The 12,992-nt window shown below is 44.4% G+C and overlaps 1 protein-coding gene across 3 annotated transcripts in view; it reads left to right on the top strand.

The window, feature by feature from the left end:
• The window catches only part of LOC138582118 (zinc finger protein 282-like), a 140,897-nt gene that overhangs the window by 91,604 nt on the left and 36,301 nt on the right, over positions 1-12,992 (top strand). For all 3 annotated transcript variants that reach the window (XM_069653107.1, XM_069653106.1, XM_069653105.1), the window contains exon 3: positions 12,084-12,176. In XM_069653107.1, coding sequence (XP_069509208.1) covers positions 12,084-12,176 — 93 coding nt within the window. The remainder of the gene's footprint in view (positions 1-12,083; positions 12,177-12,992) is intronic.

The following is a 12,992-nucleotide window of genomic DNA, read 5'->3' as shown; positions in this document are numbered from 1 at the left end:
AAAATAGTCCCTGTAATAAAATAGTCCCATCCAGGCCTCACGTTGGCTTGGACTCACTTGCAGCATGGTCTGCATCAGGTAAGTAAAGTCTATGAGCCTGGCGCTTCTCCTCTTAAGGCGCCAGGACTGAACCCAAACAGCCCCCAGTCGGGGCTGTTGGGGTTTTTATAAGTGTCTGTATGCCTGCTCCAGGAGCTGATGGGCTTGGTCCTGATGCCCGGGGGTAGGCATCATGACAGCATTCCCCCCCCCCCAAGGCCCCTCCTAAAGTTGTTCTTCCCCCTGGCCCTGGTTTGTCTGGGAAGTCCCGAAGGAATCTCTTCACCAACCGAGGTGCATGAACGTGGTCACTAGGCTCCCATGACCTTTTTTGTGGTCCCTAGCCCTTCCAATCGATTAAATAAAAAAGTTTTGATTTAACCATCTTGGAGTCCAGGATATTTTTTTACCTCAAATTCAGGTTCTCCATCTATCAAGATGGGGTCGGGTGGTTTGGTTAATCTTGTTCCTGGTTGAACTGGTTTTAAAAGTGAAGCATGAAAGACAGGATAAATTCGCAAATTACAGGGTAATTCCAATTTGACGGCCACCGGGTTGATAATGGCCTTAATGGTGTAAGGTCCCAAATATCTAGGGTTAAAAGTCTGAGTTCCCTTCAGAGGTATGTGTTTTGTAGCCAGCCAAACTTGATCCCCAATCTGGTATTGTGGAGTTTCACTTCTATGTTGATCAGCATTTTTCTTATATTTCTCTTTTTCTTGTTTCAAATGTTCTGTTGCCTCCTTAAAGGCTTGTATAATAGTAGAGTGCAAATGACTAACTGCAGGCATTTCTAAGTGCTGAGGTGAATCTAGTTCTGAGGTTCGGGGGTGATGTCCATATATGGTATAAAAGGGGCTTTGTCCGGTTCCTGAATGTACTGAGTTATTGTATGCATACTCGGAAATCCATAAAATATCTTTCCAATTACTTTCGGTCTTGTGTAGCATGCAACGTAGGTACTGTTCAAGGGTCTGGTTGGTCCTCTCCGTCTGACCATCGGTCTGGGGATGGTGACTGGTTGATAGCCTCACGTCGATTTGCGCCAATTGACAACATTTCTTCCAAAATTGTGAAATGAATTGACTACCTCGGTCAGAGACCAATACGGAAGGAAATCCGTGTATTCAAACAATGTTCTCGAGGAACTCCTTGGCCAGAATTGAAGCAGAAGGTAATCCCTTTAAAGGAATAAAGTGGGCCATCTTGGAAAAAAGATCCACAATAACTAGAATGGTGTTAAATCCGTTACATGGAGGTAGATCAGTAATAAAGTCTAAAGATAAGGTGTGCCATGGTGTAGGTGGAACATCCAAAGGTTGTAAAAGGCCAGCTGGTTTTTTCTTTTGACTTTTGTTTTGGGACGCAAATACCACAAGACATCACAAATGACTTTACGTCTTTTCGCCAGGTGGGCCACCAGAATTGTCTCTTAATTTTAGCTTCAGTTTTTGCGATACCTGGCTGCCCTTCCATCAGGGTGTCATGATAATTGGAGATGACTAGTTCTTGTAGTTCCTTGTGTGGTAGAAATAGTTGCCCTTGATAATAAGGTAGGTCATTGATGACTGAGTAGTCTGGGCCTTTCTTTACCCAGTTCTGCAGGGCTGCTGGATGAAGAGTTGTTGGATTTTTACATGAATATCCTCTAGTGTCTGTAGAGTAGTTATGCCAAGAATTCTTTGTTCTGAAATTATAGGCACCGGTTCCGGGTTCACATATGCTTCTCCCATCCCTATTCGGGATAAGGCATCTGCCTTGCCGTTTTTACAGCCCGGTCGATAAGTGATCACGAAATCGAACTCGGCAAAGAACAATGCCCATCGAAGTTGGCGCGATGATTGGGCTTTGGCTGTTTTTAAATGCTGCAAGTTCCGGTGATCTGTGATTACAGTGATGGTATGCCTGGCAACGAGAAGATAATGCTGGCAAGCCTTGAAGGCGGATTTGATGGCTAATAACTCTTTATCGGTAACCGCATAGTTTAACTCGGGTGCCGAGAACTTTCTGGACCAAAATGCTACTGGGTGAAGATGACCGGTTTCGGAATCCTTCTGGGACAGGACAGCTCCCATGGCTAAACTGGATGCATCAGTTTCAACTATGTATGGAAGTTCAGGGCGGGGATGCTTAAGACAGGTGCAGACGTGAATTTTGCTTTCAGCTCTTGGAAGGCCTTTTCAGCCTCTTCGGTCCACAAGAAGCGTTTGTTTTTTTTGCAAAAGTGCTGTGATGGGGTGTACAACATGTGAGAAATCCGGAATGAATCTGCGGTAGAAATTAGCATATCTGAGCATGCTTTGTACCCCTTTAACTTAACTGAACTAGGTGATGGCCACTTGAGAATTGCGTCCACCTTTCGGGAGTCCATTCGGACTCCTTTTGGAGTCAGGATAAATCCAAGGAATTCAATTTCCGTAGTATGAAAAACACATTTTTCCAATTTTGCATATAACTTGTGCTGGCGTAGTTTCTCAAGGACTGCATGCACATGCTTAACATGGTCTGATTCTGAGGAGGAGTACACTAGAATATCGTCTATGTATATGACAACACAGACGTCAATGAGTTCACGAAGGACATCGTTCATAAAATACTGGAAGGCTGCTGGTGCATTGCACAACCCAAAGGGCATCACCTGATATTCGAATAATCCATACTTGGTGCGAAAGGCAGTCTTCCATTCGTCGCCTTTCTTTACACGTACCAGATGATATGCCCCTCGTAGATCCAATTTAGTGTAGATGCAAGCATCCTTTACTTGGTCTAGTAATTCGAGGATCAGAGGCAATGGGTATCGGTTCTTCACCGTAATCTGATTTAATGCGCGGTAGTCTATGCATGTTCTGAGGTCACCTTCCTTTTTAGGCACGAAGACCAAAGCTGATGATTCAGGGGACTTGGATGGACGAATAAAGTCATTAGCAAGGTATTGGTCCAAGTATTGTCGTAGGTGAAGGTTTTCGGGTTCCGTAAGGGCGTAGATCCTACTGCATGGGGGTTGTGCACCGGGTATGAGGTTGATTTGACAATCGTATGATCTGTGAGGTGGTAAGGTGTTTACCTGTTCTTTTTGAAAAACATCTTGGAATTCTTGATATTCCTGAGGTAACTGCGCGACTGGGTTAGCAACTGTGGCCAGGCCTTTGTTCAAGGTTTTTTCCGGGTAACAGGTCTGTGCACAATCCGGGAACGTTATTCTCTTCTCTCGCCAATCAATACTAGGATTATGTGTTTCCAACCAAGGTATCCCCAGTATGATTTGGAACTGCGGGGCTTTGATTAAATAAAACACAATAGTCTCTCGATGCCCATCTTGGCCCAACAGTGTCATCTCTGTGGTGAAATGAGTTACAGGCCCAGAGGCGATTTCAGTTCCATCAACTGTGGTGATGACATCCGAAGAGGTTTTTTTGCAGAAAGGTAGATTCATCCTAGAAGCCAATTCGTGGTCCATATAGTTCCCTACGGCCCCGCTGTCAATGTATGCCCTTACTGCGTGCATACATGATGGCTGCCTTGGATCAATAAGGAACATTGGTATGATTAGGTGCGAGGTCTGAGTGTCCTTCAAGCTCGGCAAGCGAACCTCTACGCTTGTCGGGCGTGGTCATTTCCCGAATCAGGTTCTGTTTGATTTCTATGAGCGACTCCAACTATTTTCTTGGATGGTTTTATAGGGCAATCCCATAGAAAATGTCCTGAGGCCCCACAGTATAGACACAATTGCATCTGCCATCTCCTTTCTCTTTCCTTTTGAGTTAAGGGTCCCTTAACCCCCCCGATCTGCATAGGTTCTGCTGCATCTGTTCCTTTGGGGGTGACGTTGGGTTTAACCAATACCCGATTCTCGAACTTATCTCGGTCAGCCTTTCTATTCTGAAGCTGATGGTCTTACTGGACCACTAAGTCTATATATTCTGCGCAATCCTGGGGTGGGTTCACAACTTGGGCCAAAACATCTTTAAGTTCTCCCCGAAGTCCACGATGAAATAGTGTAATTCGTTTTACCTCTGGCCATCCGGTTTCTAACACCAGCCTATTAAAGGTTGCGAGATAGGTTAACAGATCCTGGTTACCTTGTCGTAGGGATAAAAGTTTGTTATCCAGGGCATGTCCCTGGGAATGTCTAGCGAATAGTCTTTCCATGCTCATTTGAAAACCCTGAAAGTCCCGAAGAAGAGGGTCATCCTGATTGACTAATGGAATCGACCAATCGGCTGCACTGCTACTCAAGTATGATAATACAAAAGCTACTTTGGCTTGGTCATTCTGAAAAGCTCCAGATCTGCATAGAAAGTGCAAGCGACATTGGTTCATAAACACGGCAAACCTTTTTGGGTCCCCAGCAAAGCATTCAGGTGGAGCTAAAGGAATAGCCCCTGGTAAAACCACTTGCACTGGATTGCTCGATGAAACACGAGTTGGATTCCCCCCGAGTTCTGGTAAAGGTGTTTGCCCTGCTTGGTTTTGCAGCAGCTGCCTAGCCAGATCGTCAGTGCGCTCCTTCGAAACAATCAGTTCTCTCCTGAGGGCATTAGTCACTTGGCGAGCGGAGTGCACTTCCGCCCTAAGTTCCCCCAGCAATTGGGCCAGTTGGTCGGTTTCTGAGATTTCCATAACGCCCGAAGGGGATTTATAGAGTGGCTTCGCGTTCTGTTACGCTCACCTGGCTCCCACAGGGGCGTCGGTCGGACCCGGACGGCTGTGGTCTCCACCAAAGTGATGCGTAGTGCAGAGATGACTGACTGGACTGGCCCTCCGAATCTTGTCTGCTTGACCCGTAGAAGTATTCTCCTCCAAGTGGAGAGATGGATTTAGCCACCCGTGGATTCAAGTGATGGCACCCCCCACAGTCCTCCCCACTTATCACTCCGAAGTGCCCTTTCAGCAATCTCACCTTATACTCTTGAAAGATGAGCTCTCCATCCTGCATGGATTGCAGGGGCGCGTTGATGCCAGTTACTTCACTGTTTTGAAGGTGTGGGAGAGTTCCGGAGAGTATTGACTCTGAGGTTCCTGGCTAGGACCAGTAAGTATCAAGTTCATAGAGTTCAATATGTCTGATGTTCACTCTTGTTCCCCCCTTCCTTCTTTGTCTTGAAGCTGAGTTTGTGAGAAGATGCTCTTGTGGTAGCTGGTGGCGCTCAGGTAAGAGTCTGTATTACCCGACGCTGTCCGGTAAATGTTGCACGTGTTTAACGTGTTGTTTTCTCTCTCTTTGCAGGTGCGGCACATGAAGATGTGAAGAGTTATAGAATAATGCCTCCGGTGGTAAATCAGGTAAGTCTATGGTGATCAGAGTTATATTTGGTGGTTTTCTCAGCTCACCTTATTGTTTTCTTTTGTCGCCTAGGTGCCGGAGTTCGGCGAAGAAATGATGGAGACAGCGCCGAATCGGAAGATGCTGCGAGGATTGATGAGTATGGCGCGGCGCTGCAGCTGGAGATGTGACGCGTACTGAAATGATGTTCTTTCCAGGTCCGGAGGCGAGATGGACCCAGAATCAGGTGAGGAATTCGAAAACAGTTTGTTTTCTAACCTTGTCCTTTTCTTTCCTCTTGTTTTTAGGAGCTCCCGATTCGAGGCGGGCATGGCAGAAGACTGGATGCTGGCTGCAGACACGGTGAGCGTTACGCTGCTGGATGCAGAATAACGCGAAGCGTGTGCTGCTGTTCGGGCATGGTTTAAATAGCCTCCAAAGTAGTTCCAGGTAAGAAGCTCCCCAGAACCACGCCGAGTAAAAAATAGTCCCTGTAATAAAATAGTCCCATCCAGGCCTCACATTGGCTTGGACTCACTTGCAGCATGGTCTGCATCAGGTAAGTAAAGTCTATGAGCCTGGCGCCTAAGGCGCCAGGACTGATTCCTATGATGTGCCTGGCGCCTAAGGCGCCAGGACAGAACCCAAACAGCCTCCAGCCGGGGCTGTTGGGGTTTTAATAAGTGTCTGGATGCCTGCTCCCGGAGCTGATGGGCTTGGTCCTGATGCCTGGGGGTAGGCATCACGACAATGTCTTTTTTATGCTGGAATATAGCAGGTGCCGCGTCAAAGCTCTCTCAGAGGGAGATGGCCGCCACCCTGAGGGAATATGATCTCATATTCCTCCAAGAAACGTGGGCACTCTCCCCATTAAGTTTTGATGGCTATGTTGTAGAGTGTGTCCGGGCGGAGAAGGGTAGTCGTGGGAGATGTTTTGGTGGCTTTGCAATTCTTTTGAAGGCCTCTCTAGGCTTAACTTTAATTGTGAGAGAAACCAAAAACTTGAATATACTATGTATTGGTGCACGTCTGCCCAGTGGTCACCCTATATTTCTGGTTAATTTTTATAATAGCCCACATATTGCTAAACAAGGGTGCCCCGGGGCACTGAGAGATCTGATGGAAGCATATGGTATTGCTAATGGGAGTCAGGCCGCATTGCTAATTTTGGGAGGTGACTTTAATGCGAAATAGGGGGTGGGGGTTCCGATAGAGAATATAGACTTTGGCGCAGATTTTGTACATGGGGTAGCCCCTGCACAAATGGTGGATGAAAGAATGTGTGCAAGGGGACTGCAGTTTTGTGAGTGGTTTTTGGAGTGGGGTATTCGGTCACTGAATGGCCGTGTAGGAGTGGATCCGCAGGGGAAGTCAACTTTCGTGGGCACACAGGGATCATCTACGATCGATTACTTCTGTACCCACGTAATGGATTGGCATTTAATCAAGGATTTTGAGGTCCTTAAGAATCTATGTAGTGACCATCATACGTTGCGGCTGGTCATGGGAATCGTTCCGTTGATAGTTCCAATTGTTAATCATCCTCAATTGGACCACTGCGGCATTAATCCCCTGTGTAAGCAGAGAATTAAATGGGCCAAACTGGATCCCGTGGAGACACAATCCTCTGTTTGTAAATTAAACATAGAGGAATTTACTACTATTCTGTCAAATGGATCCCTCCCAGGTACCATAATATCAGCATCACAAAAAATTTGGAACACCATGTCTGATATTTTTCAAAGGGACTTTAAAATAGGAAGAAAGAACCCGGAAACCTGGTACGATGCATCCTGCCGGATGGCACAGAAAAACCTTAAAGGTATTCTGGATGCAAAAGATAGTACTCGATGTGAGATAATTACTGCTTGGGCGCATTATAAACGCGTCCTGGCTAAAAGGAAGTCCCATCTAGAAGAGCAAGCCTGGGTTGATCTCATTCAGGCTGTACAGCTAAAGGATTCTAAAAAATATTGGGAGTTTGTGGCCAATGGGCCCCCCCACAAAAGAACAAAACCCACAAAGAAAATAACGTAAGTGCATTGGCTCGGTCAAATCATTTTAGTACTCTGAATAAAGCAGATTCCCTTCCTAGCTATAGTGGGTTACGTGGTTGCCTGTTGCATCTAACCATACATTCTAACCATAGATGAGGTAGATATGGCTATTAATAAGCAACTCCCTAACCGTGCACTCGGACCGGATGCCATCCCTGCAGATATTTTCTGCAATGAGGTGGACTTGTGGGCCCCCCTATTAACCAAGTGCGTTAATGCATTTTGGAACTTGGCACCTATCCAGTAACATGGAGGCAGGCAATATTTTAAGAAGGGTGACCCTGGTAGTGCCCTTTCTTATAGACCAATTTCCTTGTTGGACACTTCTTTTAAAATGTTCGGCCAGGCGGTTTTTGCACAGCTTGAACAATGGATCTCTGACTCTGGGGTCCTTACAGAGATACAATATGGTTTTCGACTGGGTTTGGGAACCAGGGACCAGGCTTTACATTTGTACCTGGTGGGTGTGCTACATCTATATTTGTTAGGGGTGAGCCATTGTACTTAGCATTCATGGACCTGAGCACCGCGTTTGACAAAGTGGATAGGGCTATTATTTGGGCGGTGCTCAGGTCCATGGGCTGCCCGGAGGATTTGGTCAAGATCCTTCAAATAATTCTTGAACATACATCAGCTTGTGTTAAATTCGGCCACCAGGGACAGTGCACAGCTTTTCTTCAGACCTTTTTGGGTGTTCACCAGGGCTGCGTTGCGTCACCGTTACTTTTTGCTCTATACATAAACAGTGTTTATCGGGCATTGGTTAATTCTAATACTGACTTTATCAGGGTAGGAGGTGTCCCCCTTACCGTACTAGGCTATGCTGATGACATGGTTATAATCGCTCGTACCCCCAGAGCCCTACAATGTTTGGTGGATGTCTACACTCAATTTATGACCACCCACAAGTTAACTGTGAATTCCAAAGAATCAGCCGTTATGGCTTGTAGGAGCAGGGGCGTTAGACGTCTTAAGATGCTTAGGATATGCAGTGGAGGTGAACCCATTCCCAAGGTTACTAGTTTTGAATACCTGGGAATTTGTTTCACTAAGAATTGGCGTGGGTTTGGCCATGTTGACAAACAATGTAGGAGGATGAAACAAGCTCTTGGGGGCTTGTCCCGTTTTCAACATAACTGTGTAGGGCATCCAATTAAACTAATCCTCGAAGTGTATAGGGCACAACCTAAAACTGCTACTAATTATGGGGCTGCACTGTGGGGTATGGAAAAGATTTCAAATATTTAAAACGTTGATAACTCCTTTCTCAAAAAACTACTGGGGCTACCCCAAGCTTTGCCTAATAATGGCACACATTTGGAACTGGGGTGCCCTCACATTGCTGATGAGTGGTTATTGGCCCCTGTTTCGCGCTGGCTGGCACTATGGTCTTATCAGAAAGCACTCTATCATATAAGATTATAAGCGCTTTGGTGAGTAGTTTGGCTGTAAAGAAAATTCTGTGGCTCTTATATATCCAGACATGTATCAGTCGGTTAAATTGTGTTTGCCTCATCTGTGCTTCAAACCTCTTGACTCTGAGTGCTGTAAGGGTATACAAGCAAATGATTAAATCTACTCTTGTGCTAAACAGAGAGTCCTCTGCCTTAGGCATTCCTGCAAATAGAAGGCATATTGTTATAACTGCAGATGCCATTCAGTCGTATCTGCTCTATAGTGACAAACCTTCAGATTGATTGATTGAGAGATGATAAATCCTATTCAGGAGAATTATATCCTATTTGAAACCATAATAAAAGCTGCCTCAAACTCTCGAGCACCAAAAATAAGAAGGACACAGGATGCTGGAGGGCTTTAAGGAAGCATTTGATGGTGTCGATCAAGCGAGACTTTGGGGGAAACTTAGTGAATGGGGTGCCCGTCTTGGCCCGTTAACATCTTCAAGGGTCTCCACCAGTATACCCAGTCTGGGGTTCGACTTACAGAAGACGGCATGGTCACTGCATTGGTAGAGATTTGAAAGGGGGTGAAACAGGGATGTATCTTGGCCCCCATGCTATATAACTTATATATGGCTGACCGGCCAGGTTGGCTATCACCAACGGTGGGGTGCTGCCCCAAGTTAGGGGGACGTTTTGTCCCATGCCTACTTTATGCGGATGATCTCGTCCTGTTTAATTACACCTATGCCGCAGCCATATCCATGTTTATCGCATTGTGTGACTATGCGGTGGAAAACAAGCTTAAAATAAACATGGGGAAAACTAAAGTATTGGTGGTGACAGCTAAAAAAGTGAAGAGACCCAGCTTTATCACCCCATTCGGAAAGGTCGAATATGTAGCTTCTTACCCTTATTTGGGTTTCGATATGAGCAGCAGCAGAACATACAAGTACGTAGTGGAAGCGAAATCAAGGCCCTTAGGATGACCCAGTTGATATCAAACTTTGCGAGAGAAACAGCAGGCTTTACCTTTGACAGAATTATTATATAAACAATGTTTTTGTCCCATGGTGCTTTACGGTTTGGAAGCTTTGGCATTGAGAGATCTTGTATGGTTAGATATTGTAGAGGGTCAATTCTGGAAAAAGATTTTGAGGCTTAGCACCGCCACACCAGTGCAATATATTAGACTAGAACTAGGATTGACCTCACTTAAAGGCGAGTTGTTGACGAGGAGAGGGCTCTTGCACATGAAAATCCACACTAAACCTAAATGTCAACTGCTCCGTTTATTAGAGGTGCCTGGCTGTAATAAAGACAGTTTTGAGGTGTTGGTCGCTAATTTATTTAAGAACATTGGATGGTGCCCTGACTTAATGCATTTTTAAAAGAAAAATTAAAGTGTGGGACTGAGCCAGTAATTATACCCTTCTGGAGCCATTACGTAGCCATACATTTGTGGCAGGAGTAGCGCATAAATATCTTCAGCCACAGCAATACCTAAGGCAGTGTCTGAACTTGGCGACTCTGTTTTTTCGACTGAAGCTGCGCATCAACCAACTGCCAATTTTGGCCCTAACTGGTGCATAATTATGGGTTCCCTTAGAATAAAGGTACTGTTGTATATGCAGGAACCCTGACAGAGCTGAGACTGCGAGAAACATCCTAACGGAATGTGCCACTCTGGGTGTTGGTCCATGAATACGATTCCATTAAGGGTGACGACTTTTGGAATTACTGCCTGAATACAGACAAAGAGTATATACTGCGTATATACTGTACATACACCCGCCGTCCCCGCTATCCTTTATTATTGCTAAATGGCCCTAGACCTGGCGATAGAAAAGGACTGAAGGGCGTTGATTTTTTGATGCTTTAAAAGTGCTCCGGTCCCGGGACGGACCAGAGCACTTTTTAAAGCATCAAAAAATCATCGCCCTTCAGTCCTTTTTTTCGTGCCATGTATAACATATGGTTCTGGCAGCTTGCGTTTTCCGAGCACCATTTGAAACTATTTGTATCTGTTTTGTCGTGAATACAAACAGTTACTAGTGCTTTGCAGAACATTCAATCTGAGTGCTTGTCTCTCTTTCTAGTTATCTCCTCCAAAGTGAAACCTTTTATTATGGCTTTTCTCGTTTTACAGAGCGCCATATTAAAGTATATGTATGTATATCTGAAGAGCTGTATATGTATGTATATCTGAAGAGCTATTCAAATCTGATTCTGAGGCGCACAGGGTGTATGGTGATTTTTTTTTAATGACACAATGAGCGGTCTTGACAGGTGGTTATATTATTTAAAATAAGAAAAAGTGCAAGGAGGATATGGTACAGCAACCTGTGTTGTTTTATGTTGTGTGAAAATATACTTTAAGAATACTTTTGCTGAGAAAATCACAGCCAGGGCACGGTTATGTTATTTAGTGGAAGTTACTTATTGCATAAAGTGAGGTTAAAATATCTCACATGTCTTGCTCTTTTCTGTTTTGCTTAAGGCAAATACTTTGGGCCAGATTCGCAAAACATGTTTTGCTGCAAGTGATGATATGCGCCAGCACACATCATTTGCTCCAAAAAAAAAGAGTGTATCCTGCTCTCAAGGCCAATTGAATGGGCGCATCAGGGATGTATCCGTTCTCACCCTTCAGTGTATTTGCACAAAGAAGTGGGCATTTCTGCGCATTTCCATGCATATCCCAAATTCACAAATGGGATGCCCTTTGAATTACGCAGAAATTAGGGATTTTACCCCTGCGCTGGTGGGAACAGTCACAGGTGGATGAGCAAAGCATGGCCGAGTCATTTCTGACCCTGGTATAGAGTTTTCTTTTAACACTGCTGTTGCACTTTCATTTCTGTCCACCAAACAGGGACAGACATGTTTCTCCCAGCAGCCACGTCGGTGATGGTAGATGCCATGTACTAGTGCAGGTAACGTGCTCCTGATACGAAAATATGGATGGGGCTGGGCTGGGCAGCGCATCTTTTGAACTGCCGCAGAATCTCAAAGGAAATCCAAGTCCTGTGCGCTTTTCTCATTTGCATCAGTTTTTGAGAATCTGGCCGTGTATGTATTGCCTGACCAGATTCTCTGAAGTTGTTTTCTATGTCTTTATATCCATCCATACCAAAACAAAACATGTACTGCCTGGTAGCACAGCTTTTTGTTTTGCCTTCACAAAAGAGATTACATGAATTGTATATTCTCCATTACACATTATATCGTATGTTTATTTCCTATCTTGTTTGTGCTGCATTTTTGTTGTGTGTTTAGTGTCTTCACACCAGATAATCTACATCCACTTTACCTTTATAACAGGGCCCGTTATTGCCACATCTGTCTTCTCGTTGAGATCTAAAGAAAAGGACAATCAAGACTCAGAACGAAGATGCAATAGAAATCAATCCCCAAGTGAGTGAAATGTGTGAGAGTGTTTCTTTGTAAGCCTGGTTGTGGTGGGATCGGTATAATGTCTTCACACACATGCATCTGCACGCACACAAACCTCTATTTGCATAATCAAAACACATTTTCCATAGAAAAAATATTGTGTACCAATACAAATTACGTTTTTAATTCCAGTTCACCTGTGTCTTGTGTGAACCAATTTTCAATTTTCCACCTACACAGTCGAATACAATCACCACTCCCATCATAATTGCATTTATTTCGTCCCAATGCAATCCCTTGTGAGATTTCTTGGGGAGAGATAAAATAGATTTTAATATCAGATGCCTTGTTTCATTTTATGAATCCGATTTCAAAAAGCTGATTCTAAAGTATTGAATATTTGTTTGTCATAGCCTCAATATTGGTTTAACTCTTTTAATGCCTTTGGGACATATACATACCACTTGATAACTTGGCCATTTTTGCCTCGCAGTGCAATACATAAGTCGTACCTTTTGGATGCAAGATAAGCTAGGCTATGAGAATATTCATTTAACTCAGCGTTTAATGCAAAAATCGTTTTAAGACTGTAAACCTGTTTTTGTTAAGGGTTAAAATTAACATGTTTTTAAAAGGAAATCCTAGTGGTGCTGAAAATTGATGAACTGGTTATTTCATGGGTTCTGAGAAGTCTCCTTAGTAAAGGTTTTCTCCGTTTGGAAATGTGCATGTCTTGTCGATCTTCCTCCTCCTTGAAAAAGTATTTTTCATGTGCAGCTGTTGGGCTTTGGAATTAGCTGCCTCCTATTGGTTTGGTTTCTGACTTCTTACGGTTTA

This window comes from Ambystoma mexicanum, chromosome 3q (genome assembly GCF_040938575.1).
Source record: "Ambystoma mexicanum isolate Mex_15411 chromosome 3q, UKY_AmexF1_1, whole genome shotgun sequence".
In the NCBI taxonomy this organism is placed as follows: Eukaryota; Metazoa; Chordata; class Amphibia; order Caudata; family Ambystomatidae; genus Ambystoma; species Ambystoma mexicanum.
The sequence above is the reverse complement of the archived record's forward strand: the minus strand, read 5'-3'. Positions and strand labels throughout refer to the sequence as shown.